We start from the raw sequence: 18,954 nt of genomic DNA, 5'->3' as shown, positions 1-18,954 counted from the left end.
GATCACATCATCTGCAGACAGAGATGAAGTTTTGCTTCTCCCTTTCTAATCTGGATGCCTTTTATTTTTCCTGCCTAATTGCCCTGGCTGAAACCCCTAGAACAACGATGAAGAGAATTGGTGAGGGCAGACATCCTTGTCTTATTCCTGATCTTAGGGGAAAGCATTCAGTCTTTCACCATTAAGTTTGATGTTGGCTCTGTTTTTTTTTTTAATTAATTAATTAATTAAATTTTGGCTGCATTGGGTCTCCTTGCTGGCTTTTTTTTTCTAGTTGCCACGAGCAGGGTGCTACTCTTCGGGGTGGTGCAGGGGCTTCTCACTGTGGTGGCTTCTCCTGTTGCAGAGCACAGTCTCTAGGTGCGCAGGCTTCAGTAGTTGTGGCACGCAGCCTCAGTAGTTGTGGCTCATGGGCTCTAGAGTGCAGGCTCAGTAGTTGTGGCACATGGGCTTAGTTGCTCTGCGGCATGTGGGATCTTCACGGACCAGGACTTGAACCTGTGTCCCCTGCACTGGCAGGCAGATTCTTAACCATTGCGCCCCCAAGGAAATCCTTGGCTCTGGGTTTTCGTAGATGGCCTTACTCAGGTTGGGGATGTTCCCTTCTTTTTCTGGTTTGTTGAGCATTTTTTATTATGAATGGGTCATCCTCTCTATTTCTTTATTTGAAATATATTTGACATATAACCTTGTGTAAATTTAAGGCATCCCCTCATTTACAGTCATTCATTTGAGAGTGTGGTCAAAGCAGCACTTATTAGCTAGAATATTCTGAACCTAATTAGTTAAAAATTTTAAATGAAAATAATTAGCAGCAGTCTAAAATTTTTGTTTTTATTTTTTGATTCAAAATTTGTAAGCCTAATGCATGCATCGTTGTGTGTGTGAAAATGGTACAACCACATTGGGAAAAGTTCTGACAGTTGTTTTTTTTTTTTTTTTTTTTTTTGCGGTATGCGGGCCTCTCACTGTTGTGGCCTCTCCCGTTGCGGAGCACAGGCTCCGGACGCGCAGGCTCAGCGGCCATGGCTCACGGGCCCAGCCGCTCCGCAGCATGTGGGATCTTCCCAGACCGGGGCACGAACCCGTGTCCCCTGCATCGGCAGGCGGACTCTCAACCACTGCGCCACCAGGGAAGCCCTATTGTTGTTTTTTTAAGAATTGATTTTAGGGCTTCCCTGGTGGCGCAGTGATTAAGAATCCGCCTGCCAATGACTACTGATCCTACGCTCTAGAGCCCACGAGCCACAACTACTGAGCCCACGCACCACAGCTACTGAAGCCCGTGTGCCTAGAGCCCGTGCACTGCAACAAGAGAAACCACCTCAATGAGAAGTCCACGCACCGCAACAAAGAGTAGCCCCTGCTCTCCACAACTATAAAAAAAAAGAATTGATTTTATTTTGTTGAGTGGATGCTTCCTCTTACAGTGATATATGTTTATTGATATAGAATGATGTCATACTGTTTTTTTAAAATTTTTTAAAATTTATTTAATTTATTTTTGGCTGCATTGGGTCTTCCTTGCGGAGCAGTGTTCTAGGCGCGCAGGCTTCAGTAGTTGTGGTGCACGGGCTCTTCCCAGACCAGCGCTCAAACCCGTGTCCCCTGCATTGGCAGGTGGATTCTTAACCACTGTGCCACCAGGCAAGTCCTATATCTTGATATCTTGATTCCAGGTTTCCCAGGTGTATGCATGTGTTAAAAACTCATTGAATCATACACTTAGAATTCACTGTATGTAAATTTTACATGAAAAGTAAAAACTACACAAATATTGATTTCTAGTTAATAGGCATGCTGGGTGAAATATACTGATGTTTGCAATTTATTCTCAAGTGCACAAAAATGTGAGACGGATTGATATATAGATAGAAGGATGGTTAGGACAGGTAGGTATATGATAAAGCATGTATAGTAGAATGTTAATGTCACTGTATAACCCAGCAATTCCACTCCTAGGTATATACATGAGAGATTTGAAAACATGTTCACACAAATATTTGTACCCGAGTGTTCACAGCAGCATTATTCATAATAGCTCCAAACTAGAAGAACCTAAATGTTCATCAGCAAATGAATGGATGATAAAATGTTATCTATTCATACAATGGAATATAATTCATCATAAAAAGGAACTAAATAGTGTTATATGCTACAGCACGAGTGAACCTTGGAGACATTACGCTAAGCAAAAGAAACTAGACACAAAAGGCCACCTATTGTATGATTCCATTTATATGAAATGTTTGGAATAGACAAATCTTTCTATCTACAGATAGAAAGTAGATTAGTGGTTGCCAGGGTTGGGAAGAGAGGGAAATTAGGACTGATTGATAATGGGCATGGGATTTCTTTTGGGGTGATGAAAATGTTCTGCAATTAGTGGTGATGTTTGCACAATATAGTGAATACACTTAAAACCACTGAAGCACACACTTCAAAAGTGTACACTTTAAAATTCACTTTAAAGTGAATTTTATGTTATGTGAAGTATAGCTTAATTTTTTAAATGCTAAAAAAAATGTTAATGGTAGAATCTGGGTAGAACTAGGTGCTGGGTAATAGGGTTGTTCATTGTTAAATTCCTTCAATTTTGTTGACTGAAAAATTTTAGAAAAAAATAAATTAAATGTTAAAAAAAAAAAAGCCACAGAAAGGGGGTGATTACTTTTGTGACTGCTTTTAGAACTGCCCAGGGCACAGAGGGCTGGCTCCAGGCTGACTATTGGGAAGGAAGGGAGAAACTGTACACCCTGCTGGCATGTTACCTAATGCCTGACAGGGCAATCCTGTGGATTCACACTCCAGGGTTGAAAAGATGTAGACAATCTGCTGCGCGTCGACTAAATTCTTGCCCAATGTGGAGGATTTCCAACTGTATGGCAGGATTGGGGCTTGCCACTGTTTTAGAGACCAGCAGCATCCCTGAGTGATGGGCCTTGGAAGCAGCAAAGCAGACACAGGCGTGCTCCTTTTCCCCTCCCTTCATTGCCCTCCAGCTCCCAGACAGGGAGGCTCTAGGAGCTGGGCTGGTTGGGGAGGAGGGATTTGTACTGAGAGAATTTAAGAGATTAGGGGATTCACACTGAGATGCAAAGAGGTGCTAATGAGTTATTAAACACCTCTCTGTAGAGTAGCAGCTACAGAAAGCTGGAAACACTGGGAAGGCAGAAGTTGAAAATGTCTTAGAGACTGCTTATGGGGCAGGGGAGATAACTGTCCACTGGTTAAACGGGGTGCTAGGAATAGTCAGGTCTGTAACTCAGTAGTTAAAATGGATTAAAGGATTGGGCTAACACTGGTGCAACAGTGTGGAGTATTTTGCCATTTATAAAAGTAGAAAGGACTCAAGATTGGAAAGAAGGTTTAGAGGGATGCAGCCCCAGTGGTGGAGACTGGAGTAATGTACTGAGTAGAATAGGGTCCCTTCCAAATTCATGTCCACCAGGAATCTGTAAATGTGACTTTATTTGGAAATAGGGCCTTTGAAGTTGTAATCAATGTAATGTGAGGTCGAACTGGATTAGGGTGGGCCCTCATCTAGTGGCCGGTATCCTTTTAAAAGAGGGAAATTTGGACACAGAGACACACAGGGAGGATGCCATTTATGGACAGAGGCAGAGATTGGAGTGATGTTTGCCACAAGCCAAGAAACACCAAGGATTGCCAGCAATCACCAGAAGCTAAGAGAGAGCATGGAGCAGCTTCTCCTGCCGAGTCCCCAAGAAGGAACCGGCCCTGCCAACCGACACCTTATTTATATCAGACTTCTGGCCTCCAAAGCTGTGAGAAAATACATTTCTGTTGTTTTAAGTCACCAGGTTTGTGGTAATTTGTTACAGCAGCCCTGGGAAACCTAGTGCAAGCAGTTTCAAGAAATTGTTTAAAATGTGTAAACTATGGAGATTCAATGGAATAACTGAAGGCCTGAGAGCCTCTCTGATGGATTTTGAGTTATACTAGGCCCAGCCAGATCTACCATTAGAACAGGAAAAAAGAATGAAGAGATGAAAAGACAAGGGGCCACTACACCCTCATTGTATTTTTTAAAATATTTATTTATTTATTTGGTTGCACCGGGTCTTAGTTGTGGCAGATGGGCTCCTTAGTTGCGGCTCCAGGCCTCCTTAGTTGTGGCATGCGAACTCTTAGTTGCAACATGCATGTGGGATCTAGTTCCCTGCCCAGGGATAGAACCTGGGCCCCATGCATTTGGAGTGTGGAATCTTATCCACTGCACCACCAGGGAAGTACCCCTCATTATTGTACATTTTTGTTTTTGTTTTTTAATCTGGTTGTGCTGAGTCTTAGTTGTGGCAGGCAGGCCCTTTTTAGTTGCAGCTCACAGGATCATTAGCTGCTCCAGGGCTCCTTAGTTGCGGCAGGCGGGCTCCTTAATTATGGCATGTGAACTCTTAGTTGCGGCATGCATGTGAGATCTAGTTCCCTGACCAGGGATCGAACCTGGGCCCCATGCATTGGGAGTGCGGAGTCTCATCCACTGCGCCACCAGGGAAGCCCCCCTCCCCACACTCATTGTATGTTGATCATGGGTAAAAAAATGGCCATGTCAGGAACACATCTCTACAGGGACTATTAGGATGATCCTACATAGGCTGATGCAGTTAACGCTCTTATTTCTGGGACTGTAGAAAAGACTGTACTGCCCTTGCCAAACCAGGCAGTGGGAATGGAAAAGTAGATGCTCGAGCTCACAGAGTGATTGGCTATAGGTGTCAAGGGAAAACGGTCTCGGATCTGCAGAGGCTTTGTGTCTGTCTGGGTGCCTGAGTGTCAACAGAATCGGAAATCAGGAGAGACATGGTCAGGTAGTATAATTCAGAATCTTTAAAAAAGACTTTAGTTTTATTTATTTGAATAGATAATACAGTCACGTGGTTCAAAATTCTAAAGGTCAAAATGAGTACAGTGAAAGAAAGCCCTCCCCCCATTCCTGTCCCCAGCCACCCAGTTTCCCTTCCTGGAGGCAAACTATATTAACATTTGTTGTCTATTCTTTTCAAATATATTTTATGCATTTACATATATATTTTCTATATTCTGCCTTTGTTAAATAGTAGTTATTAACAGAGGCTGCAAGTTGCCTCCCAGTTACTATCCTTCCCTTCAACACCAAGTTGTAGCAGCAGCAGAGCCATAGACCACATTTTCCGGCTTCTCCTACAGCTAGATGGGGCCATGTGATTAAGTTCTGGCCAGTGAGGTGTAAGTGGGAAGTGTATGGTATTTTTGGAAAATCTCGCTATTACGAAGGGGGCCAAGTGCCTCTCTTTTTCTTTCATCTTGTCTCCTGGAATGTGGATGTGATGGTTAGAGCTCTAGCAGCCATATTGAACTATGAAAGAGCAGTGAATTTGAAGGAATCTCAAACGAGGTCTGAAGACACAAATACAGTCCTAGACTTCCTGCCTCCAGATCTCTTCTATGTGAGAAAGAAATAACATTCTATCTTTTTTAAAAAATTTATTTACTTAATTTACTTATTTTTGGCTGCGTTGGGTCTTCGTTGCTGCACACAAGCTTTCTCCAGTTGTGGCGAGTGGGGGCTACTCTTCGTTGAGGTGCACGGGCTTCTCATTGCGGTGGCCTCTCTTGTTGCGGAGCACGGGCTCTAGGCACGTGGGCTTCAGTAGTTGTGGCACGTGAGCTCAGCAGCTGTAGCTCACGGGCTCTAGAGCGCAGGCTGAGTAGTTGTGGCGCAGGTGCTTAGTTGCTCTGCGGCATGTGGGATCTTCCTGGACCAGGGCTCAAACCCGTGTCTCCTGCATTGGCAGGCGGATTCCCAGCCACTGCGCCACCAGGGAAGCCCAACATTCTGTTTTGTTTAAGTCAACCAGGAACTTTTAAAAGACAATGTGAATATAATCAGAAAATCTTCAAAGGTGATTTGGAGGGCAATGCCAGTCAGGCAAGGCCTGTGGGAAGTACTCAGATCAGGAAATGAAGCAGATAATAATAGTCACTACCATATATTGATTAATTTTTTAACAGTTTTATTGAGATATAATTTACCATAAATTTCACACATTTAAAATGTACAATTCAATGTTTTTTAGTATATTTAACAGAGTTATGCAACCATCACCATAATCTAATTTTAGAACATTTGCATCACCCCCCAAAGAAACTGTGTATCCATTAGCTACACAGAAAAGCACTTTACAGATATTATTTTCTTTAATCTTCCAATAACCTCTGAGTTTAGTATTATCCTTTTTCATGGATAAGAAAACCTAGGCCCAGAGTTAAGAAAAATTGTGCAAGGTCACACAAACTACCAGAGCCAGAACCAGGATTCAAACTCAGTTTTGGTTGATGCCAAAGCCTGACCTTCTCAAACCACTACCCAGGTGCCGTTACCCAGGTTCTGCAATCTGGTCTTTTAACTCTGCCTGGTTCTTGTTCGCCAAGGTCTGTTTCTTTCCTCCAGTGACTCTGCCAGTTTTCATGCCTTATTTCTGGTCCCGTTGCCCATGCTCTTCATGTTTCCTTGACTGGGCTCATGCAACTTGTGTCTGGGCCCTAGCTTCTTTCCCTTTAATCCACTCTTCTGGCAGGTCAACTTCCTAATGCCCAGCCCTGCTCAGGTTACTCACCACCCCCACTCTGAATAGGTCCGCATTACCTCCTGAGTAAAACCCTCAGCTTCTTAACATGGTATTCAGAACTCAGAGGCCTGGCCCTGGTCCACTCATCCAACCTTATCTTGACCCTACAGAAGCCCTTTGCTCTTGTCACACTGGGCCCTTGCCAGCTTCCAAATGCATCTAATATGTTCCTGTCTCCCCATGTTTAGTCCTGTTCTTTTTGCAGAGAATGTCATCCCCCCAAATTTCTACCCATCTAAATCTTACTCAGTCCAGCTACAAACCTCCTCCAACAGGCAGTGGTTCCTCCTGCCCTCTGCCCTCCCACCCCATTCAGTTCCCCCAGTGGGGCTCTTACTGCCTACTTCCTTTCCGTATTCACTTGGGCTGGCCTAGGCTGTAAAATCCAGAGTCCTCTGATTGGCCAGAGTTATTTTGCCCACTCCTTTAGCCAGAGATGGCATCAATGCCACACAAAAGGCACAGAGGATAGAAAAGCAGAGGACCCCTAAAGTGATGCTGGGTGCATTGAAACAAAAACCTATGTCCAGTAGTGGTGGGATGTGGTTTCAAGACCCGAGTGACCTCACTATTTCACTTACTACTTCTTTGATTTATTTGATTCACTTGTTCCTCTATTCGTTGAATAAATAGTCGAGTGAGCAAAATCAAATACACTCCTTAACCCACAGAACATACAGTCTCGTGGGAGAAGCCAAAATGAATCAATCATATAAACAAATCTAGAAATGCAGCAAATATAAAACGGTAATCTGAGACACGGTTATTGAATCCTCCAAAGAAGGTTTTCAGGTTTTCTAATCCACATGATTGTGTAAATTATTTTAACTGGGTGACAAGCTTTTAATTTCACAATTAAAGTGGTCCTTTAAATTTGCATGTTCCAGCAGAGGTACCTTTGGGTTTAATTCACACTGAAGTGTGAATGAATGAGCAAGGCAGCCCTCTCTTCCTACAGCCTTGAAAGAAGACGGATCCTATGGTTGAGGATGACTGCAGAGGCCTAAGGGGGCTAAAGGACAATTTCCTTTCCTTTCTGATTTTGATTGGGGGACACTTTGAAGCTGCCTCTGAAGGCTCCTGTCTACAGGACAGAGAGGTGGGGAAGCCATTGGGCCTTTGCTGACCTTCACCCTTCTTAGTTGCTATAGAAACTTTATGTGCAACATTTCTCTCTATACCGAAACAGCCTCCACAAGAATGTGTTATAGTGGCAGGAAAAAAGGATCCCTCCAGGCTTCAGCTCACATGACAGTGGAGATAACACCCAGCATGGAGAGTTCATAATGTACTCGTTACCCTTCTTAGTTGCTATAGAAACTTTATGTGCAACATTTCTCTCTATACTGAAACAGCCTCCACAAGAATGGGTTATAGTGGCAGGAAAAAAGGATCCCTGCAGGCTTCAGCTCACATGACAGTAGAGATAACACCCAGCACGGAGAGTTCATAATGTACTGGCCCATTCCTGAACATCACATGTATGTTACTGCTTTGAAACTTACCATCAGCACATGGGGCCTCCTCACCTGAGGTTTGGGGTTTTTGATTAGAGCACCAGAGAGATTCCAATTCAAAACGATTTGGTCGGTTTGCGGATCTTCCAACTCATCCTGTAAGACTCAGGACCACTGCTGCCTCCCTCAGACTCCGCCCCACGTCAGGCCAGGCAGCTTCAGGCTTTCAGAGAATTTGGTCCTTGCCTCTGCTGTGGCCCAGAGAGCCTGGCTCCCTTGCCCTCCAACTACAGTCTGAGCTTTTGGAAGGTAGGATTCATGGCTCATTCAACTCTGTAGCCCCAGCGCTGAGCCCAGTGCCTGATAGATGGTGACTCCCAATCAGAAATGCCCCGGGGCTGCGCACGCTTCCAGTCCTCCTCGGCCAGACTCTGGCCACTGACCTGGCTGTTTCCCAGCTTGTTGTCCTGGCTGGGGAAAATGACCCCCAGAACGTTTACTCTGAGGTTCCAGCCCCGAGCTCGGTCATTTTTAGCTGCAGAGAACTGGCTCCTCTTTCCTTCACCTCATTGAGTTCCCTCCCCAGCTCTCCGGCCCTGTGGCCAATCTTGAAGAGGATTCTGTAGCAGAGCTGGACAGTTTTCTTTTTTCAACATGTGGAATAATGTAGATGTTAGTCTTTAGTGTGTCTGAAGGAGACTGAAGGGTTAAGCTCTGCCCCAGCCCAGAATAATCAGGTGCCCCAGGAAGTAAAAAATTGGGAATGATTTGTAGCACACATTTGTCCTTTAATTTTTTTCCCATTTTTGTAGGTAATTCCCCACTGGGAGAGCTTTGTTGGGAGACAGAGCTTCCCCCAGGCAGAAGGGTAGAGGCAAGCGACCTAGGCCAAGTCAATCAGATGTTCTCCCTGATGACTCTGCCTCTCCAGGGGGTGATGTGGGGACCCACGAACAGGTGGGAAATCAGCAGAGGGGTGACTATGCTTAGAGTCAAGTGGCACTGAATGGACTGACCTTGGCTGGGTTTCCAGCTCCCTAGTCCCCTTCTTTCCTGCCAGCTCTTCAACCTAGTATCCTTCCAACAAATCCAGTTTCTGTTATGGTAGCCAAAGTCAGTTTCCAGTGCTTGCCACCCAGATTGACATAAATCTAAATGTACACCTGGAGGGGATGGTTAAAATAAACCAGGGAGCATCTATAATGTGGAATACTACACAGCAGTTCAAAGAGTAAGGGCAGGGAATTCTCTGGCGGTCCAGTGGTTAGGACTCTCCCTGGTCAGGAAACTAGGATCCCACAAGCCGGGCGGCGTGGCCAAAAAAAGAAAAAAGGAAGAGTAATGGCAGATTTAGGTGTACGACACGGAAAAATCTCTAAGATGCATGTATAAGGATAATACGTACAGCATTTCACCATTTATCCAAAAATTAAAATTATGCATTTCTCTATGTATGTATGTATTACCATTAGAATGAGACACCATGAGAGAGTGACGTTTTGTTATGCCTGTATCTCCAGGCCTAGAACAGTGCCTGGCACGTAGTAGGCATTCAATAGATATTTGTTGAATAAATGTATTGTATAGAAAAAGATCTGAACAGACACAAACAGAAAATAGTGGTTTCTTAGAGGAGGGACTAGAATGTGGGGGGAGGTCAACAAAGGAGATTTTACCTGTATTATTTGAATTTTTTTTTACAAGGAAAATGTCTTCATGTATTACTTGTGTAATTAAACAATATAAAAAGAAAAGAGCTAGATATTAACAGATGATGAAAAAGACATTAAAATAATGATTCCAAAGATTTTATCATAACAAATACAAGTTTTCTGGCAAAGGAAAGGGGGAAAGAAAGAAAGGGATATTACAGGTGAGTACGTGATATTTCGGTGGGACTGTTGGCCTTTTTGACAAGAGAAGAAATCATTACATTTTTTAGACTTTTTTCTTTTTTTAATGTTCAATAAGCACCCTCACCCTATCCCTATCTAGGCTCATTACTGATGTAAGGCTCAGAAATGCTTATTGTACACATGATATTTTTATATTTTGGTGTGGGCATCAAAATGTCCTGCTTTAATTCAAGCCGAGGGAACAGCAAGAACAAAAGTGGCAAACAGATGCATCTGGGGACTCCAAGTCACTTGCATTGTTGGAGGGTGGGGTTAGAGGTGGGGAGGGGAGAGGATGATGCTGGGGCTGGGGTCATGGGCAGATCCTTCTTTTCCATCTTGTTCCTTCTTTTGCTTTCCTCCTCCTTCCCCCCCCCACCCCCCCGCCCCCGTTGAGGCCAGGGCCTGGAAACACAAAGAAGATTCGAATACCACATCTGCCCAAAGCTCCAGGTCTGTTGGGGTAGGTGGATGGATTTGCAGTCACATTTGTGGCAGACTCATGTCCATGCCTCTGCTCTTCAACCATCCTTTGGAGCCCTGGCCTTCTTCCCTTCTCCACACTTCTGAATTCTTGCGAGTCTGTTCTCTACTTTGGTATTTAGTCTTTCATAATTCTAAACTGTCTTTTGTTGTATGTGACTTACTTGTGTCCATTTTGTCTCCCTGAGTTCACTGTAAACTCCTTGAGGGCTGGGGCCACTTTTCTGTGACCTTTTTTTCAGCCAGGCTGTTGGAAACAAGAGGACTTTCTGAACTTTCAAGAATGCCTGCTGTACAGCTGTACTTATCGTGGCTCTAACAATCAATAACTAGACCGGGTAAGGAAGATGATCTCAGGGGAGCCGTGACATCCTCGCAGAAACAGGGTGTGCAGGCTTGTCGGCCGGGGGATACTTTTAGAGCACTCAGCAGTGATACTTTCTTGTAATCAGAAGTCACGACAGGACAGCTGGTTTTGAGGAGGGACACTCCCCTCTCCAGGCTAACCGATTAAACTGTAACCTCAAGTGTAATGTATGGTCCTTATCACACAGCAATGGAGATAGAAGTGTTATCTGAGAAGGGAGTTTGGCATTCTTTTTTTTGGGCCTCACCCGCGGACCATGCAGGATCTTAGTTCCCTGACCAGGGATCGAACCCATGTCCCCTGAAGTGTAAGCTCAGAGTTCTAACCACTGGACCACCAGGGAATTCCCGTGGAGTTTAGCATTCTTTTTTTTTTTTTTTTTTTTTTTTGCGGTACGCGGGCCTCTCACTGTTGTGGCCTCTCCCGTTGCGGAGCACAGGCTCCAGACGCGCAGGCTCAGTGGCCCCATGGCTCCCAGGCCCAGCCGCTCCGCGGCATGTGGGATCTTCCCGGACCGGGGCACGAACCTGTGTCCCCTGCATCGGCAGGCAGACTCTCAACCACTGCTCCACCAGGGAAGCCCCGAGTTTAGCATTCTTAATATTCATCATCTCACCTTGAACATTTATCTAGACTTAGTGTGTGCCAGACACTCTGCTGTGAAGCAGCTCCTCAGAGGTTATCTCATTCAATCTTCACAATACGCCTCTGAGAATTACCATTGTCCTCACTTTACAGAAAAGGAAATAGAATCAGAAAGTTAAGTAACTTGTCTGGGGTCACACAGCTAGAAGCGATGGAGCCAGATTCGAGCCTAGGCTCACTAACTCCAGAGCCCATGCTCTTTAACTACGGTGTGTAGTTCCCCAAACATGAAGGACTTTGTGTAAAAAATGTCAGCAAAACAGATGAACCAGAAATACGGTGTTCTTCCTAGTTGTAGTGGTAATAGTTTAAAGTTTTGAATATTTCTTCTGTGCGAAAGCATCAGTTTAATTCAGTCAGTCGATTAATTGATGTCCTGGGTGTCATGGGGCCAGCGGTGGGGAGGGAACCTGTTCACACTTCAGGGAAAGGGCAGAATTTGAGTCTTGGGTTCCCTGCTTTGTATATACAGCAGTTATGCAACCTGGATTTTCCAAGGCTGTCTGGGGTTCAGTGAAAAATTTCACTGATATGTATTTGTTGAATTTTGCATTTCTTTCCATGCATTTGTACAATAAGGACAATTTATTAAACATAAAACTAAATGCAATTTTATTTAGACACTTTTACCAAACTTATAAATTAATCAATTGAAATAATCTATTAGAATACTTGATTCAATTTTTGATTTGGATAATAGAGCCTGAGGATTTACTTATTCATTTGCTGAAAAAATATTTTTTGAAGGCCACTATGTGCCACATGCCACAGGGAGCAAAATAGATGTAGCCTCCACCCACATGTGGCATGAAGTCTAGTTGGGAACACTCCCGTGAAACAAATGGTCACACAAACTATATAAGTTGTGATAAGAACTATGAGGAAGAGTACAAGTGCTATGTGAAAGTTTAGTAGGGGAACTGATTTATTCGGGGGGGGGGCATGGAAGGCATCTGAACCAGTGACTTGTATTTATTTTTTGATTTATTATTATTATTTTTTGCTGCACCACACGGCTCTCGGGATCTTAGATCACCTACCAAGGATCAAACTCAGGCCCTGGCAGTGGATGTGCGGAGTCCTAACCACAGGACCACCAGGGAATTCCCTGAACCAGTGACTTTTAAACTGAGATGTGAAATGTAATAAAGCAGGCCAGCCAGAAAAACAACAGAGCAAAGGCTTTTGAGAAACTAAAATATATGTGGATAGAGCTTAGTAAAAGAGAAGGAGAGTGCTGGGAGATCTTCAGGTGAAAGGATGCAGAAGGAACAACAGGAAAAATATTCCTAGAAAAATCCAGCAGAGAAAGATAATACAGAGAAAAAATTAATGCTTTAAGTTTACAATGTTCTCGCATCTGTTGCCTCAGTTAATCCTCACCAGAAGCCCGTGAGGCAAGGGAGGGCAAGCATAATTATGGTTATTTCTCCCACTGAGGATTAAAGCTCAGCCAGGGACAAAATTATGCAGGTTTTATCTCCATGATTCAGATCAGAGAGGCAAACTCTGTGGGTTCTTTGGGAAGCTGGAAGGGAGTAGGTGGAATGAAGAAGTGATCCCCCCGGTATGCTGTCTAAAGAAAGCAGGCTGTGAACTAAATTTAATAGGTACTTCTTGGCTCCCACTCTGTACCTACAATTCTGGGTGTATCAATCTGTATCAGGACAGAAAACGAATCTTGCATTTTAGAGAGCGACTCTTAAAGTCATTTTCAAGTTCAACAGATCTGTAATTCTGAGTTTTATACATCAGGACAAAGTTTGAGCATTGGCTTGGTATTTCTGACATGAACCTAAAAGTCGGTGGAATCCGAAGGGTTAATCAAAATGAGAAACTACAACTCCCGGCAGGCCTCGGGGCTGGGTTCCCCCCTCCTTTCTTTTCCGCCAAGACTGGGGGCGACCAAGGACGGTTAGTTATTTGAATAGACCTATAATATCATGAAGCTGTTTAAGTTGAGGAGGGCCGGTCAAGTCATCCAATCGTGTAAAAGATGGGGAAACACCTTAGCCAATCCAAAGGCAGGGGGGCGGGGTCGGGGTTGGGGGTGGTGAAAGAAGTTTACTGACTAAGATGGCGACTGAGGCGCGGAGTGAAGGGGAGGTGCCAGCCGGCGAATCTGGCCGGAGGTGAGACAAGCTCTTGGTCCAGCTGCCTTGGAAACGAGGCCGTGGGCTGGTCGTACTGATGCCCTTCCCTCGGGTCACGGTGACCCAGAGGCGCCGGGCTTTGTTCCTTTCTCCCGCGGCGTTTCTCATCTTCGCGCCTGCGGGAGCTGAGGCGCGGTGGTCCGGCCGCGACGCTGGGCTCCAGCTGGGCCCCCGCTTGGTCCTGCTGATGCCCGTTGGGGGACTACCAGCGGCGTTGGCTGCAAACCGACCAGTTGGTGGTGGCAGCGCTGCCTGCCTTTGCCCTGAGACTCATGTTGATGGTGAGGAAACTCAAGCCCAGAGCTGTTAAGCGAATTTCCTAACGTCTAACAGCGCAGAGAGAGAACGCTGTCAGTCAGTACTTTTTAATCTCTTCCGAGGCAGTTTGTGTGGTTTAAGTCGGAGCACAGATTTGAGTGTCAGTTGGAAATGGGTTTGAGTCCTTGGGCCAGTTAAACATTTTAAAAATTTTATTGTAGTAAAAACACTTAACATGAGATCTACCCTGTTGGTACAATTTTAAGAGTACAATAAGTACTGTTGACTATAGGTACAGTGTTGTACACCAGATTTCAAGAGCTTGTTCATTTTGCTTAACTGGAACTTTATGCCTGTTAATTAGTAACTCCACATTCCTCCTCTTCCAGCTGCTGGCAACCCCCATTCCACTCTTTAGTTCTGTGAATTTGATTATTTTAGATACCTCATGTAAGTGAATACCTCATATAAGTGGAATCACTTGTCTTTCTGCAACTGTCGTATTTCAGTTAGCATAATGTCCTCAGGGTTCATCCATGTTGTCACATATTGCAGAATTTTCTTTTTTAAAGGCGAGTAATATTCCATTCTATGTGTATACTACATTTTGCTTGTCTGTTTGTATGTTCGTGGACATTTAGGTTGTTTCGACATCTTGGCTGTTGTTAATCATGCCTCAGTGAACGTGAGAGTGCTAATAATTCTTTGAGATCTTGATTTCAGCGATTTTGGATAAATACACAGAAGTGAGATTGCTGGATCATATGGTAATTCTAGTTTTAATTTTTTTGAGGAACCTCCATACTATTTGCTATACCACTGCCCTATTTTGCTTTCCTACCAACAGTGTACAAATGTTCCAATTTCTCCCCATCCTCACCAACACTTGTCTTTTGTTCTTGTTTTTATTGCGGCATGCGGGTGCTCTAGGTGTGGCGCGCGGGCTCAGTAGTTGCCGCACGTGGGCTTAGTTGCCCCGTAGCGTGTGGGATCTTAGTTCCCCAACCAGGGATTGAACCTGCGTCCCCTGCATTGGAAGGCGGATTCTTAACCACTGGACCACCAGGGAAGTCCCAACATGATTTTATATAGAGAAAACCCGTAAGACACTAACAAAAAAACTGTTAGAAATAAACAAGTTTAAGTTGCAGGATACAAAATCAACCTACAAAAATCAGTTGTGTTTCTATACAGATAGAATGAACTATCTGTAAAGGATATTAGGAAAAGAATCATATTTACAGTAGCACCAAAAAGAATAAAATACTTAGACCAATTTTTTTTTTTTCCCCCGGTATGCGGGCCTCTCACTGTTGCGGCCTCTCCCGTTGCGGAGCACAGGCTCCGGACGCGCAGGCTCAGCGGCCATGGCTCCCAGGCCCAGCCGCTCTGTGGCATGTGGGATCTTCCCGGACCAGGGCACGAACCTGTGTCCCCTGCATCGGCAGGCGGACTCTCAACTACTGCGCCACCAGGGAAGCCCTGGGCCAATTTTTAAACTTATCTCAGCTTCAGTTTCTTCATCTGTAAATGGACATAATGATGTCTATTCCAGAGAATGTCAGAATTAAATCAGACAATCCTTTTAAAGCTCTTAGCGTTGAGCCTAGTAGATAATAACCACTCCATACGTAAAACGTTTTCTTTCTCCTAGTAGAACAACTAAAGACCAGATCAGAGGGATCTGCAGTTTAGGAAATCATTACTTTATTTTTAGAGTGTTTTCTCCTAAGCAGGAACACTGAAATTTAGCTTTTCCTAGAAAGAATTTCCAGGTGGTCTTACCCCAGCTTTGAGACCTCAGTTGTCTTAATTGAGTAAGTGTATATTAGAACTCAGTAGAGTGAGCTTATTTACATTGCCCTGGTGCTTTGGCTTTGTGTCTGTTGGTGCTGTTTATACTGAATAGGAGATTCCAAATCTTGGAAAGCTGGGTTTGTGAGTGGGCACTGGAATCCCTCCTTAGCAGAGATGGGAGTGGTTGAATATGTTATTTACTATTTTATAGGGAAGAGGTTTTCCCTCTTGGAGCTGCCTATAAATGGTTGATCGTTTTTTTTTGCCCAGAAACCATAGAGGGGGTTGATTAATTTGATTAGATCATCCTTCAGCCTGCTCTAAAATCTTGAATTGTGATGAAAATCTGAAGACAAAATACCTTTCTGTAGTGGGAACTGTTTGAATTTCTTTAAAGGAAGTTGCTGTTTGAATTTAAATTTTGGGCTATAGTATTAGTTACATGATCAGTAGATATTCCCAGAATCTTATCTGAACCTGAAACTGTTCATATTGTAAAAGAGAAGTTGAGTTTTCTAAAACTTTTTAGGGCGAGACACGTATATTTTTATTACGTATTCCCAACAGTTAGCTTTGTCTAGGTGGTCAATAATGAATGAATAATAGTTTTTGTCATTTTTAAGATATAAAATATTACCTTGTGGTGATAAATGCCATGAAATTATTTTATGTTCTGCAGATATTAACCTTTCTAATGTTCTGTTGGTGGTGTGTCCCCTTGTATTCCATAAAGAAGAGGAAAGAGTCTGATTTGCACAGATCAACACATATTTGCATGTTGGAGAATATATGATCATCTGTTCAGAACTGTCTAGCTTTCTATTTCTATTTCTTCATTATTATTTTAAGCCTGCACCTAATAATGAGGAGAATCCACAAATAGAAGGTGTCCACTCTACCAGTAGTGGTATAAAAATAATAGAGACTCTTAAGGGCCAAAGAGAGAAAAAGAAAAAGCTAAAGCAGGAAAAGAAATATAGCCACCTCCCCACGCAATCGGCAGTAGGGAAATACAGCTCAGTACTTTTTGAGTTGAAAAACGACATAAAAAGAAAGTACTAACTATTATTAGATGAAGAGGGGAAATTGATAACAAAGAGTCACAGGCTTTCTAACCTCAATATTCACTGGAAAAAAAGAAACCCACTGTGAACCAGAAAAAGCAAACGGGAACATATAGGGGTGGACGGAGGCAGAGCAAGCCGCGGAAGTGATAGCACTTGTGAAAAGCTGGAGACAGTTAATATGCCGGCAGCGTCTAAGTTTTGGAGCCCAAGCCTGCCCATGGAACTTAGGGAGCTTTGGAACAGACTTTGGGATACTTACATCCCATTTTGGAAATGTTTTTGGAGGATAAGGAAGGTGCCTGAAGATGGGGAAAGTGTCCTGTATCCTGGTGATTTACCTACCCCGTAGATTTCCTGAAGTCTTTTTTGTTATATTGTTCTTTCTCTTATAAGACAGCAGTGTGGTCCTTTGAGAAAAGTGGTAGATGGAACCTATTGATCTTAGGAAAAATTGTCTGTTCTCACTTGTACAAGCGGAAAACATGGTTTAAATGTCTGAATCCAATTTGTTGTGGTTTTTTTTGGCCGACCCTGGAGGCTTGCAGGATCTTAGTTCCTTGACCAGGGATTGAACCTGGTGCCATGGCCGTGAGAGTGCCAAGTCCTAACTAACCACTGGACCACCAGGGAACTCCCTGAATCCAGTGTTTTATTTGTACTGTCAAATTCTATGAACGGTAATGAGGAATAGATTCTTCAGGGGTCTTTCTTGAATCTGAATCTTTTTATTTTACATTTTTATCAGTTATCTGGCTTAGAGAGTTTGACCATTATATTTATAGACAAGGCCAGTCTTGGTAGAAGGAGGGGGGAAGAAGAAAATAGAATTTTAAAGTTAATCTGTATAAACTGGTCAGTGGCTTACCTTTCTTTCCCTCTAACCTTTAGCTGTAGAGTTTGTGAGATTAAACAGTGCAAAAGAGGGAGGTTGCTGGGTGGTTGTGTGGAAGTCCTCAGAGAGTGGCAGTCTTTTTTGTTATTGCAAGTCCAGAAACTATTTTATCCATTAGATGGGTTTGGGGACTGACTCTATTCAGGCTTACAAGCCATTCGATAAAGGCAATTTAGGTAATTTGCATGAAGAATATAAATGAACTTATTTACAAAACAGAAATAAACTTATAGACATAGAAAACAAACATGGTTACCAAAGGGGAAAGGCAAGGATGGGGGAGAGGGATAAATTAGGAGTTCGGGATTAACAGATACACACTACTATATATAAAATAGATAACCAACAAGGACCTACTGTATAGCACAGGGAACTATCTTCAATATCTTCTAATAACCTATAATGGAAAAGAATCTGAAAAAGAGTATATATACATATATATATGTATATATATGGCTAAATCACTTTGCTGTACACCTGAAACATTGTAAATCAAGTATACTTCAATAAAAAAAAAAGAATATACCTGATATGTATGTCAGGTTTTCCCATTTCATCCTTGAAAGAGACACATTACAGCTGATTGATTAGATTATTGCTTTCTCCTTTTTTTTTAAATTTTATTTTTGGCTGCATTGGTCTTCGTTGCTGTGCACGGGCTTTCTCTAGTTGCAGCGAGCGGGGGCTACGCTTCATTGTGGTGCATGGGCTTCTCATTGCAGTGGCTTCTCTTGTTGTGGAGTACGGGGTCTAGGTGCACAGTAGTTGTGGCACGTGGGCTCAGTAGTTGTGGTGCACGAGCTTCAGTAGTTGTGGCGCACGAGCTTCAGCAGTTGTGGCTCACGGGCTCTAGAGTGCAGGCTCAGTAGTTGTGGCGCACGGGCTTCGTTGCTTCGTGGCATGTGGGATTTTCCCAGACTAGTACTCTTACCCGTGTCCCCTGCATTGGCAGGTGGATTCTTAACCACTGAGCCATCAGGGAAGTCCCTCCCTTTTTTTTTTTTTCAAATCAGCACTTATCAGTACTTTCTTCCTGAAGATACCGTCTGGCTACCTGGAGTGAACCCTTTTAATTACGTTTTATTAAACATCTTTTAGAATGGGCTGTTTCTAGAAATGCCAGAGCCCATCTATTTTGTGCTGATGTTTTGCTAGTTTTTACCTGCTATATCAGTCAGGGTTCAGCTAGGACACAGAAACTATACAGTAATTTGAATAAAGAAAGTTTAGTATAAAGAATTATTGATTATAACGGGATTGGAGTAACAAGGGCTTGGCTAATAAGAACTAAAGAGATCTCTAAACAAT

The 18,954-nt window shown here is 43.4% G+C and overlaps 1 protein-coding gene across 3 annotated transcripts in view; it reads left to right on the top strand.

Moving 5' to 3' along the window:
• Positions 1-13,546: 13,546 nt before the first annotated feature.
• ARHGAP19 (Rho GTPase activating protein 19) overlaps positions 13,547-18,954 on the top strand; it is a 61,442-nt gene continuing 56,034 nt past the window's right edge. For all 3 annotated transcript variants that reach the window (XR_014297915.1, XR_014297916.1, XM_082674264.1), the window contains exon 1: positions 13,547-13,611. Coding sequence is in view for 1 of the 3 variants with exons in the window: in XM_082674264.1 (XP_082530390.1) it covers positions 13,556-13,611 (56 nt within the window). In the remaining 2 variants the exon portion in view is untranslated. The remainder of the gene's footprint in view (positions 13,612-18,954) is intronic.

This window comes from Grampus griseus (genome assembly GCF_964374135.1).
Source record: "Grampus griseus genome assembly, chromosome: 16".
In the NCBI taxonomy this organism is placed as follows: Eukaryota; Metazoa; Chordata; class Mammalia; order Artiodactyla; family Delphinidae; genus Grampus; species Grampus griseus.
This window is presented reverse-complemented; position numbering and strand designations above follow the sequence as displayed.